Consider the following 15,671-nt stretch of genomic DNA (forward strand, 5'->3'; position numbering starts at 1 on the left):
AAGTAATTTCATAACCAGACTTAGAGAGAGGAGCGGACCATGCTACGCAAAGACACATGGGTCTGCAAGAAAGAGACAACTTGATTATAAATACTAAAAGCCATTCCACTGAAAACATCGGAATTTCACATAACTCCAGCACTAAATGTACCTCCATTCACCAACAAACCAAAAAGAAACTAGTTTTAAAAACGACAGGCCTGTAGTTAATCTGGCCAGGCAGCTTGCAGATTTTTTTTCTTGGCTTAGATGAAGCGAGTTTTTCCTCTCTTGACTGTCCATACAGAATAAATTGCCTTTAAAAAATGCACTAAGACACCAACTCTGTGTAACAAAGTCCCCAGACTGAATACATGAAGAGGACCTGGCCCACTGCTTTGATTTGATACACTCTTCCCCTTGCTCTTTATCCAAAATAGACCTATTGTTATTTAGGATTCAGATCCTAAACTGTATTTAGGGTGTAGTTACACGATGGGACTGACCCACTGGATCAGCTCGCTACTGTTAAAAGAGGGAGGACCCAAGCAGCTCTGTCATTTGAATGGGAACTGAAAATATACCCGAGTTCACAGCAATTAACTAACCACACGAATGCAAAAATGGATTTACCACTGGGATGGATAACCTGGTTCTGGAGCAGCACCATCCGGCACCGCGGGGAGATGAGCTGCAGCGGCGGGTGCAGATATTTCAGGTTGCATAGGCTTCTGGATTATCCCTTGGGTTTATTTCCATCCTTTTGGTTTTGTCATTTGCAGGGGGTTATCCGGTCAATTTGAAATTATTCCCTAAACTTTGTATCGGAGCTGTGAAGGGCTTAGAAATAGGGATTTCGGGTTGTGGAAGCAGAAGTAGCAGAGCAGGTCAGAACAACGAAGAAAGTTATTCTTGCGCTGTATGAAACATAGAATAGCTGGAGACTGCTCAGCTTCTGACAACGTAAAGCAGAGCGTGGTATCAAGATCTCGACACCTGCCATTAATTTTTATCTTCCAAACAAAAAACAATGGGGGGGGGGTGTGTGTGTGTGTAAGAACATGCCACTGCATGATCCGCAACCTCTGCCTGCTTAAAGCCATTTTAAAGAGAGAAGTCGTAGAGAACAACGAGTTTCTGCTCCAGAAGTCATGGTCTTCAAGTTTGCAACTCTTCCCAATATTTATTTTTTTAAAGAAATCAAAGACTTCCTCTACATTTCATAGAATCATAGGATGGTTTGGCTTGGAAGGGATCTTAAAGATCATCTAGCTCCAAGATGATCGTTTAAAACACAAAATATTAATGTTGGTGTAAGTAATTTCAGAGTTACCGTGGCGGCAGGTGAGAGTCTGAAGGGTGGGGATAAGACATCGGATTCAAGTCCATCCCTTTAGTCAGACACTAGGAAATCACACTCCTTGCCTTTTCCTTTGCAGACTGTTGCTTAATTACAGCCAAGTACACTCTTCGAGAAGAAAATGTGAAGAGTATAGAAAAATTATCTGCAGGATTTCAATTTATCTCACCAGCTTGGTCTGGGTGAGGGTTATGACTGCACCCAAACCACCCCGGAGCAGTGCACCATTTACAAGATCTTTAAAGAGTGGGAGTGCTTTTGGGTTTTGGTGCTTTGTTATTCTACATTTAGAGCAGGGAGGGAAATTGTATATTAAAACCGATTCATTTTCCCTCTGTATTACCATCAACAAAAGTGCAAGCATAAACTCTTGCAGTTGTACTTAAACCTGATGGAGTTTTCTAGCTTTATTAGAGCACTACAAAGTGTTTCAGCTTTCAGGAATCCATGCTGGGGGAAACATAATTAAGGTGGATTTTTTTTCAAAACTGCTGATTTTACTTCTGACCAGAAAATTGAGCTAAAATTTGGGAAACACGAACTTCTAGTTTTGAGGTGGGAAGAAAAGGACATAAAGTTGGTTGACATGTCCCTTAACTGAAAGAATAAAGTCTCTGCAGAAACAGACTGAGCTACACGTAGGTGAAACTCCTCCCGTAGGGGTAGTTCTACAAACACAAATATGCTTTTATCACTATAATAATCTTTAAAAATGCACTTGGAGGAACAGGCTACACATCATCTGCCTAAAGACTTCCAGAGCACACTTCCAAAACTTTACCGATGCAGGGAACAGGCAGGTAACCTTCGGGCTCGCACGTCAAGAGCTTTAAGTGAATCAAATTGTTGAGTGATTTACTTTTGACAGGAAGCCTAAACTGTATTTATTTACGAGAAAACTTCACATGCGAAGGGAGAATTATAAGAGCCCCTCAACTTGAGCGTAGCAGAGTTATAAATACTTTATTAATAGCCCCCTTGCACAGAAATCGGGTAACAGTTACAAAATGCGGTACGCAAGCTTGAAATTGATGTAATTCAAAAGCTTGTAACAGGCAAAATATCTTCAATTCTGGTGCAGAACACAAACTTTCCCAAGGGCTGTGAAGCCAAACGATCCAGTGCTCTGCTCCAGGAATCTCACGTCCAAGGAAAACCCCTGGGCTGTGAAGGGTTGTGCCAGGCTACACGGTTGGTTTCTGGGGAGGGCAGGTGTCTGAAACCATCACTTAGGAATTTATTCCAAATTCCAAATGTCTGAGTATCCTTTTTTTTTGTTGTTTTACAAAAGCAACACTAACTGTACCTGGTACTCTCTCCAGTTTGCAACAGAGAAGAGAATTAATTTGGTTCCCAGAATCCCTACCATTATTTTTACAGGCTATCCAACACCATCCTAATTTAGGTCTTCATACGGAGCTTGCTAACGCTGCTATTTTTACTTTTTCATTGGAATTTCTATTGTCATAAAATCCTCAGCCAGTGTTACTTCTTGACCATCTAACACCGACTCTGCCTGTCTCTTCAGATCAGTGATGTCCAAATCTCCCTCACCTCTCTGAGCAGCTGGTTTATACCTCTGACTGAAGTGAGTCAAAACCAGTTTTTTAACTTTACACAATTTTGCAAAATCCGCTGCCATTTTTGGAGTGCTGTGACCATGCTCTCTGGCTTTTTCCTCTTGGGTGTCATCCAGTGTGGCTTCATGTATCAGTACATCTGCCTCACAGCAAAGCTTCGCAGCCGCATCTCCGACCACTCCTGAACAGTCCCCCAAAATGCAAATTTTTCTTCCAGGAATTGGAGCTTCTAAGACATCAGAAGGAGAAATTGTCACTCCATTTTCTAGAACAACCGCAGTTCCATTCTTCAGTTTTCCATATAAAGGGCCTGGTTGAACTCCTGGTAAATAAAGGCAAAAGAGCCCATAAGCATTATGATGAATGTTAGGTTTAAAAAAAAAAAAAAAAAAACCACTTAGGAAGAGATACACTATATATTGAGCTGTCTCACTGAAAAAAACACCACCTCGATATAAAGAGTAATTGATATCTCACATATTTCATACAAATAAAGAGCTCGTAATGTTAGCAGGAAGTGTGTTTGAAGAAAAACTGTTCTTCATGTTAAAGTCAATGAAGTCATGCAAATACACTGGCCATGCCTTTCCCTGAAAGCCACGTTGCGCTTCTTGAACTTCAACATCTGAATTTGTTTGCTCTTCCCAGGACGAGAATAGTCTGCAATATTAATCGGCGCTCGTGTTCTACACCAGTTCAGACTGCTGCATTGGCATGAAGTATTAAAATGTCTTTAATAGCAAATGGAAAATTGAATTAAAATGGATTATGGAGAGAGTCAGCAGCTCTAATTCGCTAGAACCCCTAGAGAGGCAGTCATAAAAAGATTTCAGCTGCCTGCAGACCCCGTTTTGTTATATTTGCTGAAAATCAGTCACTACTCAGCTTGAACGCATGCATTTTGGCATTTCAAAAGAGGAAAAATAATAAGTCAAAATAGTTACCAAGGTCTTTTAGTTTCTGTACGTTGAGTTTACCGGTCCGGGGCTTCTCTTCCATCACGAAGCCAAAGGAAGGAATGCGGTGAAACAGGCGAAATGCTTTCAGAACCAGCTGCTCATCCTCAACCAGTAAGTAAGAGTTTTCTACTGGATCTAGGTGGAGTATTCTCCCTTGTGCTCCCTGGGGAGATACCTCATCTCTGTCCAAGTCAGAAAACTCTTTAAATTCTTCTGCGGGGCACTGGTCCCGCGTAGGTACCAGCTCATGGACGGCGTAGGGAAAGAGAAGTTGGGAGTGGGAGAGCTCCATACTCCTCCATATGAAGTTTCGCAGTCCGAATGGTCCATAAATATCAACAGGTGGTTTGTTTGGGTCAGGGCTACTTTGGAGACTAAGTGTACACAGCAGGCCAGGAAGTCCAAAAAAGTGGTCACCGTGAAGATGAGTTATGAAAATCTTGGTAATTCTACCTATTGATCAGAACATCGGGGAAAAAAAACCCAAACAAAACAGAAGACAGGAAAATAAATTAATACCGTTAACAACTCAGAAATAATCACTTTTTGCCAAGAAGTAGGAAATAAGGAGGGAGGGAAATGAAAGTTAAACCAGTGTTTAAGAAATAAATCCCAAATCACCAAGTGTGTTTCTTCCACAGTAGCGTTAAGTTTCCACGCAAGGTTTATTTTGGCTTGATTGGTGAAGAGAAGACTTGCCGAGACAGAAGGTTTAATTGCTTCTAAGCAAAATGTGCTACAAGCACGGAACAGAATCAACTGGTGACATCTGCCATATTAAAACGCAAAGAAATGCTGGGAAGTGGTTGCGCTTCCATATATTCCATGGAAACTGTAGACTCATGAAAAACATAAAGTGGAATTTGTGTTGTTCCTAGTTTTGAATTTTGCACATGAAGTGATTGTAAATAAAAAAGAAAAAGCATCCAGGTTTCAAGAACCAAGAACCCCACGGTTCCTGACTGGTTTGTTTCAAACAGATGAAACATTGCACTTAAAAGATTTGCGCTTTGGTGTCTCACTCCAGCTCTCAGGCACTGGGCCCTGCCCTTGCTGGATGAAAAGAGCCCCGAATTTTCTCTCCCTAGAGACACTTTAATCAGGCTGCCTCAGTCTCCTCTGCTAGCTGAGTTCTCACTTCCTCACAGCACAGGACCGAGCAATAGGAAGGGCAGAACCCCTTTGTTTTTAAGAACAATTTAGTCAAACCCAGTAAATTTAGTAAAAGTCTGTTCACTTGGTCATTAAATCCCCTGATAGATTCAGATTTTGAGGGAGCGGATTGGTTTTCTGTTTGTAACTGATAATTTCGTCTTTATAACTTGAGAGCAATGCCACTGTAGACTGCAAAAGCGACTGAAGACAAGCCTGGTTTCTACTGTATTTGCCAAAATGTAGAAGTTACCGCTAATGCACGCAACTTTAACACAAAAGCACAACATTTATTGGCAGGAAGACTCCCAGCAGGTATTGTCTAGAGCTATCTTCAGACAAATACACACTGTGCCAGTTTAAAACTGGTCTCTGGTCCGCTTTTGAAATCAGAAAGCCCAAGAAATTAATTCAGGAGAGTTTGGTTCTTGAACGCAATTCTTTCCCAAAGGGCAATCAAGGAATATTGCACAGCAGGTTCAGCAGCTGCCACCCATACGCAGATGCTCATGCCTGTTTAGTATGTATTCAAATACCATGAGCACCAGGACAAAGTATTTTGTTTAGCTCTCACGCAACTTTTCCCCTTCCCTCCTCACAATCGCTCCCAAACAGCACAAACCTGCTCTGAGATGGCTCTTCATGAACTGCGTTTGAGTTCCCTCCCCGCAGTCGAAGAGCCAGCACTCTCCTTCCCTGCGAAGCACTAACGCCGACGCTCCTCTCGTTGGAGAGGGATAGGCTGAGCCTGTGCCGAGGAAAGTTACATCCATCGACATTTTCAGTGTGTCAGGATCCACCTAAAAGTGAGATTTTTGACCCGCTGAACATACGTTATTTACGCTGGGAAAGAAACAAAACGGTTTTGCTTTAAATGAAGGCATCCTTTGTACTTTAGTGTGAGGATCAAATTCCCTTTCCCTTACAACATAAAACTTCCCTGGAGTAGGATATTCAGACCACACAATTTTCACAAGCAGATTTCCTTTTTATGGCGGTGGAAGGTTGTAAACACGCAGCCCAAACGTAAGACATGACCTTTGTTTGTTATCTTAAAGAAATAGCCCTAGCCTGTTGAAAATACTCTAATCTATAAACCCACAATTCTTTTCTGCTTTATTTAAACTCTGAATTTCCCTGCATGCGCTTTCCTCTAAAAGCTGTTTCAGAACGACAAACACCAAACAGCCACTGCTGACATTTAAACGCCGTGAGTGGGCAGCCCAGCACCACAGAGGGGACAGATTTGCTCCCCTCAACACAACCACAGAGACCCCCAGAGGTAGAAGCGACCTGATTTACTTCACCTTTTCACCCTTCAAAGCTTGTTTGACTTCCCATCGGCGCGAAGTGACTAACTAACCACCACCAAACTTTGACGTAGCCTGAAGGCTGCGTGACAGCTCACAGGCCGCCTGTTGCTGCTGAAGGATCTATAAAACCAGCTGCCGTACCCCAGGTGTTTATGCACCCGCAATATTCTCCGGATGAGGAGCGTGGTGGGTCTGCAGGACCTTCCAAAAGCTGCGTTAAAATTTCCAAAGCACGGCTCCGCCGCCATCTCGCCTTACGGGTTGTGCTTTCCGGTTCTTCCCAGACTTGGTTCCTACCTTGTTTTCAGACGTATTTTCACCTCGTTTCAAACTCCAGGCGCCTCAGCAGCTGCAGATACCTTTCAAGCAAAAGAATTACCGTTTTCTCAGGTTTAGCTGCTTTTGGAGGAGCTGCTGCAACTTTATACAGGATTGCTGCCCCTCTCCAGCACATCGAGGTGCAACATGGCATTACCTGACCTGCAGGGGGAAGACAAACATCCACCCCACTCCCCCCCCCCGCGCAAAGGCAGAAATAAAACATTTTTCTTCCTTTCCCTCAGTCTAAAAGCAGATTAACACCCTCTGCGCTGAACTAGCCTCGGGCTTTACACCCTGCGTTTTGCATCCCTGAGCTGGGCCGCGGCGCCAGCCCTAAGGCCGAGACCTACCGAGGCCCAACCTCTGCCGAAGCGCTTCAGCGCCCGCCCGGCCGGGCCTGCGGGGAACGGCCGCGAGGCGGGGGGCCACACGCGGGGCACGGAACTACTTGAGGCCGAGGCGGCTCCGCCGCGGCGGGGCCCGGCAGCTTTCCCTCAGAAAAGGCGGAACGCGCAGGCCCGCCCCGCGCCCCGGCCTCTCCCAGCCCGCCCTGCCGGCCTCCCTCCCCCGGGCGGCGGCAGGCGGAGCCCGCCCGGCCCCGCGGCCTCCCCGGCGGGAAGCGAGAGCGGGGCCGGGCCGGCCGCTCGGGGCAGCGCCGTCAGCCTCCGGTTTTGTTCTTTTTTCTTATTTTTGTCTGGTGTGTGTGTGAAAATACAGATGTAAATCCTCAAGTCCCTTCGCAAAGGGCCTCTAGAAGCGCTGTCAAGCAGCCAAGTGTTCTAGAAAACCAGTTTTGAGGGAAAACTTTGGAGCACTTTACCTCCAGCCTTAGTACTTGTTTTCTTTGCTGACCATTTGCAAGGAAAGGAAAAAAGGTAAATACTGTGGGTGGTTGGCGTGGCAATTCCGCAGAGGTCAAGAATTGCTTCAGAATAACCAAAATCGAATGTAATGTAGGAGTTTCTATCCTCTCACAGGTGGTTCTGTACATCCAGAACAGCATCCTCACAGAAGAGACTTTTATACCATTCGCAGGGCAAAAGTCACCAGGGCTGTGTGAAGAGCTACAACACCAGGGGATGAATTATTTTAAATAACAGTAGAAGCTTAATTTAAGCCATGTAGCGTTACAAAATGCATCCCGGTGACAATTTTTTCCCTTTGCAGAAGCATAAGAGAATTTTCTGTATAAAGATTGGTAAATGCTTTTGAATAAGCCAGCAAAGAGAAAAAAAACAGGTGAAGTAGAATATGAACAAGGATACTGTGGTTCTTTACTAAGCAACAAGATTAATAGTAATTAATTTTGTGTGTGTATCTGTGAAAATACAGATGTAAATCCTCAAGTCCCTTCGCAAAGGGCCTCTAAAAGCGCTGTCAAGCACCCCAGTGTTCTAGAAAACCAGTTTCGAGGGAAAACTTTTAATCACTTTACCTCCAGCCCAAGTACTTGTTTTCTTTGCTGACCATTTGCAAGGAAAGGAAAAAAGGTAAATACTGTGGGTGGTTGGCGTGGTCAAGGGTTGTTGTTTCAGAATAAACAGAATCGAATGTAATTTAGGAAAAGGGAATGCATTTTACTAAGAAAATAGAAGACCAGAATACACATTTCAATAGAGTTACAACATAATAAAAGAGGGAAAAACCCCAACAAGTTCACATTTAAATACAATTTTAGTGTCAGCTGAGCAGTCACCCTCCCAGGTAAAGTCAACCCCAGACAGATTAGGCTGGAACTGTTCTCACAAGCACTCCAGTAGACTTAGGTTTATTTGCGTAAGATAGATCATGTTTAAGACAGAAATAAATGTAAATTACGTTGACATTTTATTTCTTGACAAACTGGCCATCTTACTATGTTTGTGTAGTCCTAAAAGTATTTTTATTTCCATTTTCATGAGACAGGAACTACTTAAAGGATGGGTAAGTCAAAGGTACTCAGAGTTAAGTTCAATCCAGTACTGACTTTGTGTGCAGGGAACATAAACACAGGCCGTAGGGTTCCTGCACCCCCAGGAAAACATCTGATGCGAGAGAGCTTTTTACATGAGCCGTGGCCGTGGTCCACCGTGCCACCAGCTACCTGGATTCCCCACGTACGCCGTGGCTGTTCCCACATCTCCCTCTGTAAGCTGCATCCTCACCGAGCGCTGCGATTCGGGGAGCGACGGGAGGAAGCCAAGGTGTAAAGCGTGCTGGATTTGCCTCACGGTTCACCCAGAACAGCTGCAGGCTTTCCGACACCATGGTGATGTGTATTTTGGGAGTAGGTAGGTAGGTCAAGGTAGCTTGATACAGAATTAGATGTCCCTTCACCAGCGGCAGCTGAATTAAATTGCTCAAATTCAGCTGGCAAGTGGGTGCAATTAGAGCTCTGCTCTAGATTTTCTCCTTGCTCCAGTGCTCAATGTAACACCAGTCCTTGCCTGTGACGTACAGCTGTTATGAAACGGGATAGGAGTATGCGTCACCTTAAAAGGAGTCCAAAACCAACAATGGTTTTCTTAAACTCAGGAATAGCACTTAGAGCCGAGATAGAACTGGAGTCCAAACTGTCCTGGTCTTACAGTCCGACCTCAGATCTCGTAGATACCTTGATCCGAACAACAGAGATGCTCAAAACTGCACCTTTGAAGTCAAGAAGACCCAGAGCAAATGAAAGACAACTTGGATTTACTTAGGCCCAGAGTCAAGCTGAACTAAAAGTCACAGTTGTAGCTGTACAGTAGGGATCCCCGCTCTCCTACAGGAGTAGTCACCAGATAGGGCCGCCAACAAAAAACTGAAAGGTGTATCATTAATCTTTTGCAGTCACTACCAGAGGAGTGTCACAAGGAGTTACTTTACCCCCTCCCACAAAACAAGTGTGCTGGAAACAACAGGACAGAGAAGACATGCACCTACCACAGGAAACCTGTTAAAACACCATCTGCGTGTAAAGCGTTGCTTCGTTTTAAGGTGGAAAACAAACACAGCGTCATGAAACATCACTGGTCACAAACAAATCCAAGAATTCAGGCGAGGAGTCACATTTTTAAATCTATCGGGTTTTAAAAAAATATACTGGGCACAACATTTTAATAGTCTTCCTCTACACGTCAGTCGTTGGCACGTGCTTCAGGAATGTACAAACCTTTGTAACATCTTTGAACAAGAACACACATATTTAATAAAAAAAGGCTGCGCTCCCTTAGCTCCCCTTCCTCTCCTCCTCTAGTTGTTTCTATACATTGCTGCCAAGAGGCTCAGCCCTGCTCCTGTTGATTTTAAGGAAGCAAATCTTAGACCAGTCCTGGAAAAGACTGAGCTACTGACCTCAGAGGAGTTTCTATCCTCTCACAGGTGGTTCTGTACATCCAGAACAGCATCCTCACAGAAGAGACTTTTATACCATTCACAGGGCAAAAGTCACCAGGGCTGTGTGAAGAGCTACAACACCAGGGGATGCATTTTTTTTAAATAACAGTACAAGCTTAACTTAAGCCATGTAGCGTTACAAAATGCATCCCGGTGACAATTTTTTTCCTTTTGCATAAGCTTAAGATAATTTTCTGTATAAAGATTGGTAAATGCTTTTGAATATGAAACAGAAAAAAACAGGTTGAGGAGAATATGAACAAGGATACTGTGGTTCCTTACTAAGCAGCAAGATTAGCAGTAATTCATTCAAAGATATCTGAAGAATATACAAAACAGAAGATGAAACTATATATTTAAAAAAAATAATAATAATCTGAAAAAGATGAAAAGGAGAGTGAAATGAACTTAACACTTCATAAACTGACACGTTACCCGTTGCTAAGAGAAAACAATGGCTGTATGTTAAAGGTAAAATTCTGCTGTGGCTGTTTACAAGTTACAGACCCACAGAACCTGATTAAACGCTGTCCACAGGTGTGTATAACTAGATAAAATCTAACAGGTACCACTTTGCTGCCCTAACTGGGCCAGGTTAGAGACACAGTCAGGCCTTCTTCAGAGCTCTGACCCATCCGCAGCCCCATCAGGGCAGGACTGTTTGTAACTGGAACCTCCCAGTTGGTTAAAGAATGCGGGTTTTTTTTCCTCACCTGAGCAGTGGGATTTCCTGAAAAATTCCACAAGAACATTTGTACTTGGAAGGGAAAGGCTCACACCTCACAAAATAGGCACCTGCCAGTGGCTGCTGCGTGTTTCCTGCACAGGAGCTCCCCTTGGGAACCAAACAAATCCCTCTTGCCCAAAGCAAAACTCCTGCTGCACCCAGGTAACGCTATTTTCCTATCAGTGCCCCACTGATGCTGGACCACAACCTGCACTTCTTGCCTGAAAAAAAAAAAAAAATCATCAGACTGAATGGATGGATGGAGATCTTTATTTTGTAAGACAAGAGTTATATTTATGGACCGACTGCCCTGTCCTCTGTGATCACTCTCAGCTAGGACACAAGATCAGTGCACGGGATATTTTTGTTACTCGTTCTGCCTAATTAGTGTGTTGGCAGCTCTGAGGAAATGTGCGTTCCCAAGATCCTCGAATCTGATGATGCAGAACTCCGCTGACACACCGCCACAGGCTTCAGCTAGAGTTAAATTTTCAGAAGGTAAAAACAATTTGTACACTCAATAAATAATTTTTTTCCAGTAAGGTCACAAATTTAAATACAATAAAAACCAGGCATAGCAAAAATAGATGAAAAAAGCATTCTTTGTAAAAACATCCTATGTGTGTTGGTCTTTTTTTTTTTTTTTTTTTTTGTACATATACTTACATACAGGAGTTGCAAACCACATACGTCGCCCAACTTGGCAATGTAGCATTTTGAGCCCCACCAGGCAGCACTTTACCACAGTTTGAGTATGCAGTCTTTTCCCCACAGCTTTTCTGTGTTTATATAATCAGTCTTCTCACTTAAGTAAAGCCTTCTCAAAGTTTCCTGTCCTTTCTAATACATCATTTTCAATTCAGAGGCTAGGCAGTACACGACAGAGACCACATCTGAGGGGGTACAGAGATTATTTTCCTTGTTCTATTTTGCACCTATTCTGTGGAGACTGCATTTTCCAAGATAAATGAGGATATGAGAGAGGTGCTTGCCACGAGTAAATCCCGAGCAAGCTTTACTTCACCTCTCTGGATTCCAGCTTCAAGTATGCCAGTATAGCCCTTTTACATCTATCTATTTATTTATTTTTGTCCTTTCTTTGCCTTGATGCAGCAAACTGTGGAACAGCACGCTTGCTATCTTTATTATTTCTGTTCCTGACATACCATTGTTCTTGTTACAGAGACCAGATTTAGAGAAGTCACAGACTGTAACTACCCCTGCGTGTCCTTGTCTGCCAACAGAAAGTAACGGAGGGCACTCAAACCTGATACGAAAAAAAATGAAAAGGAATGCCCATAGTGGTGTCTGTATCAAATGTGCAGTCCGAAGGGAAAATTCAACTCGCCATTTTTGTTTCCACACGAAACCCCTGACAAATTAAACCTGTAAACGGAGTGAGGAAGATGGAAGGGATCAACGTCAAGAGCTTCTAAGCATTCAGATCTTTCGAGTCCTGTATTCAAACTGAAATAAATATACTGGATTGAGACCACAAGAAACAATTCGGTCAAACTTGTGTAAATGTGGGTGTCAATAGCTGCCTGTAACACTTCCTCTTTCAGCTTCATCAGCTGCCTGCGGGGGGGTTGTTCGAAGTGGCAGGTGAGTCCACTTAGGAGTTTTTGAGTCAGCGATGTCATGAAAACATCACACACAAGTCTTTTTGTAAGAACAAGGGTATGCAAGGGAGAAAACAATTTAGCGTAGAAGAAACAGAACCCTGAACAAATTAATGGAACAAAAATCCTTTGGTACATCACCTTGGAGTCCACTGCAGAAAATCTCCTGGTAAAATCTTGAAAAGATTTCCATAAATTACTTCAGATCCTGCCTTCACATGATAGCATTCATTAGGCGTAGCCTTGTCTTTAAAAGCTATTAAGTGATTGATATTATTTTTCAGGCTTTCCAAGGATAATTTTCACTAGTTCACTTTTTTTCCTGATAACAGATCCCACACAACGATGAAAACACAAACCACAAACATTGCTGTAGATCCCACGTGTGCACACCACGCTGCTCCTCAAAGCACATTCAAAGAAACAGAGCAGCCAATGCCACAAGGAAGTCTGGACACGGGCATCTTTAAATATCAGACAAAACAGAAAGCCTATTAGACTGTAAAATTTGTCTTAAGCTGTCCTTTTTCCTCTTTTTTTTTTTTTTTTTTTTTTCCTAGACCAATGCTCTCCGGTGATGTCACGGATAATGCAGTGTGACAACACCAGGACAATTAGGAGACTGATTATTAAAAGCAGAAATAAATCATTTTGGAAATCAGCAGTGATGAGAGAGCTATAGTTCATCATCAAATGCACATAGCTAAAACATTAATGGAATTTTTTAGTGGTGCCAGCTCTAAGCTAGAAATGCAATGGCATTATTTAAATTAATTTTGGAGAGCTCTCTCATTCCTGTGACGGATGCCAACATCCATACAGTTTATCAGGTACTTGGGAGAGTGGGGAGAAATCTGTGTCAAGTGAAAAACTGGGTAGAAGGGAAGAAAAGACAACAAAATGAGCAAAAATAAATTACAGGACTCAAAGATGATGATTTAAATGGGTTTGAAAAAGGGATCCCTGCAGAGTAGAAGATACCGCCTGAGGAGAGCGATCTTCTGATGCATCAGTGAACCTTAGATTCAGGCCAGTCATACACATCTGGCATGAAGGATTCGTACTCGTACGTCCAAACCTTTGATCGAATGTAACGGTTCTTGTCTGCAGGTTCAGGGTAATGGAAAGCCATGTTGTTTGCATACAAAAATTCCATAACCTGAAAAGTTAAATCACCAAGCGGTTTGTGCCTTTTACTGCACTTGCATAACATCTGTGTTTCCACTGCAATATGCTACAGACTCACAAAGTAGGTAAAGACAAACACCAAAGTCTCTTTACAGAATCCCAGAATCCTTCAGGTTGGAAAAGCCCCTCGGGATCATCGAGTCCAACCCTCAGCCCGACTCTACAAAGTTCTCCCCTACCCCACATCCCCCACAGCTCATCCCAACGGCCCTGAAACCCCCCCAGGGATGGGGACTCCCCCCTCCCTGGGCAGCCTGTGCCACTCTCGGACCACTCTGTCTGGGAAACATTTTCTCCTCCTGCCCAGCCTGACCCTCCCCTGGGGCAGTTTCCAGCCGTTCCCTCTTGTCCTGTCCCTGATCCCCTGGGAGCAGAGCCCAGCCCCAGCCTCTCTGCAATGTCCTGTCAGGAGCTGCAGAGAGGGATGAGGGCTCCCCTCAGCCTCCTCCTCCTCACACTGAACACTCCCAGCTCCTGCCCTGCCTCCTCACAGCATTGATTCTCCAGCCCTTCCCCAGCCTCGTTGCCCTCCTCTGCCCTCGCTCCAGCCCCTCCAGATCTCTCTGGGATTGAGGTGCCCAGACCTGGACACAACGCTCCAGGTGTGGCCTCACCAGTGCCGAGCACAGGGGGACTGTCACCTCCCTGCTCCTGCTGCTCACACCAGTGCTGACACAAGCCAGGATGCCGTTGGCTTTCTTGCCCACCCGGGCACACGCTGGCTCCCGTTCAGCTGCTTGTCCATTAGAACCCCCAGACCCTTCTCTCCCAGACAGCTCCAGCCACCCCTCCCCGAGCCTGTAGCCATGCAGGGGGTGGTTGTGGCCCAAGGGCAGGACCTGGCACTTGCCCTTGTTGAAGCTCATCCCACATCACACATTACAATTCCTGAATGCCTTACCAGGGATCTGAAACTTAATATCAGAAATCAAAGGAGCATAATTTTGGCCCATTATCATTGCCAAAAGGAAGCATCCAACAGACCCAAGTGTCTCTTATTAAAGGCACAAAGGGCCAGGTGGTTTGTGCCCAAGCACCTTGTGTTCAAGGGTCAAACTGTGCAATTCAGCTGGTTAATATACACATACAATATTTTTAGTACAGTCCACTTTTATGCTTCATACTCACCTTGACAGCAATATAAATAGAAACTTCCCTGATATTAGACAGTGGAGGATAAAGTCTTCCTTGTGCGAGCTCTTCATCAGTCAGCTGTTCTGCCAATGCCTGAGTTAGAAAAACAAAGTTCTATTCACTCCAACCTGGAGGGGATCAGTAACACGATAAAACACTCGAGAGAAACAGGTTGCAGTGTTCTCACTACTAGAACGCTCCCAAAGCACTAGAATATGGCAGTCAAAAATCTCAAATTTCTCAAAGATCAACTCTCCAGTCTGTGCCCATAGCATCAAATCCTACTTGTAAGCATTTAGCAAAATAAAAACCTATTTTTTTTTGGAGGTTGAACTACCCTTAACAGTGGAAGTTGTAAGAGAGTAACTTGCCGGCAGGACTGCCCATGTGTTTGGCCACTCTGATGCGGTGGGTGCTGCTACCACAGGAGAGGGTGGGAGCCTGGGGGCCACGTGCATCCCTGACCCCACACCAGGTCTGGAACCCAGAGCGGGGTGGGAGGAGGAGGAGGAGGAGGAGGAGGAGGAGGAGGAGGCAGGCCTGAGAGGCTGGGAGTTACAACAGGGACAGATTTCCTACCTGGGTGTTTAGTTTCTGGATGAAAAAATTAAAATTACAATGGAAGCTGATACTTTTCACAATTTTCTTTGATCAAAATCCATTTGTTTTCCATTGGGGAAGGATAAAACCAACAGAAATCAAACAGGAAAGCATTGAGTTTCAGCAAGATTTGAGAAATTGCCCATCGTGGCACCCACCATCATGCCAGAAGCCACAGCCTACTCTGCTTCCACACTTACCTTAGCAGCCTCTAGGAAAACCTTATCACTAATATGTCGAACACTGCTGAGGATCACAGCGAGAGCCACGCCTACAATAAAATTATTGCCAATTAGGGCCACATCATTTTAAAATATGCAGCCTGCTGCTGAGAAGCTGCGAGTCATTTAGAATGTTATTTTTAAAAATCTTCCCCTAG

General features: G+C 44.1%; 2 protein-coding genes across 4 annotated transcripts in view; both read right to left on the minus strand.

Moving 5' to 3' along the window:
- Positions 1 to 2,289: 2,289 nt before the first annotated feature.
- On the minus strand, positions 2,290 to 7,175 carry ELAC1 (elaC ribonuclease Z 1). Of its 3 annotated transcripts, none has more exons than XM_074931802.1 (5): positions 7,015 to 7,175; positions 6,641 to 6,702; positions 5,653 to 5,830; positions 3,864 to 4,331; positions 2,290 to 3,241 (listed from the first exon to the last, which is right to left on the minus strand). In XM_074931802.1, exons 3-5 carry the CDS (start codon positions 5,807 to 5,809, stop codon positions 2,778 to 2,780), a joined length of 1,089 nt encoding a protein of 362 aa, XP_074787903.1. In that variant the 5' UTR covers positions 5,810 to 5,830; positions 6,641 to 6,702; positions 7,015 to 7,175; the 3' UTR covers positions 2,290 to 2,777. The 3 variants fall into 3 exon arrangements, with proteins under 3 accessions (XP_074787903.1, XP_074787902.1, XP_074787901.1); XM_074931801.1 differs by having other exon boundaries at positions 6,485 to 6,702; XM_074931800.1 differs by having other exon boundaries at positions 5,653 to 6,702.
- Positions 7,176 to 11,000: 3,825 nt separating this feature from the next.
- Positions 11,001 to 15,671, minus strand: part of ME2 (malic enzyme 2) — a 37,489-nt gene continuing 32,818 nt past the window's right edge. Inside the window, exons 14-16 of the mRNA XM_074931299.1 lie at positions 15,493 to 15,563; positions 14,687 to 14,785; positions 11,001 to 13,529 (exon numbers count right to left, since the gene is read on the minus strand). Of these exons, the coding sequence (XP_074787400.1) occupies positions 13,380 to 13,529; positions 14,687 to 14,785; positions 15,493 to 15,563 (320 nt within the window). The 3' untranslated portion in view covers positions 11,001 to 13,379. The remainder of the gene's footprint in view (positions 13,530 to 14,686; positions 14,786 to 15,492; positions 15,564 to 15,671) is intronic.

This window comes from Athene noctua, chromosome Z, assembly GCF_965140245.1.
Source record: "Athene noctua chromosome Z, bAthNoc1.hap1.1, whole genome shotgun sequence".
Classification (NCBI taxonomy): domain Eukaryota; kingdom Metazoa; phylum Chordata; class Aves; order Strigiformes; family Strigidae; genus Athene; species Athene noctua.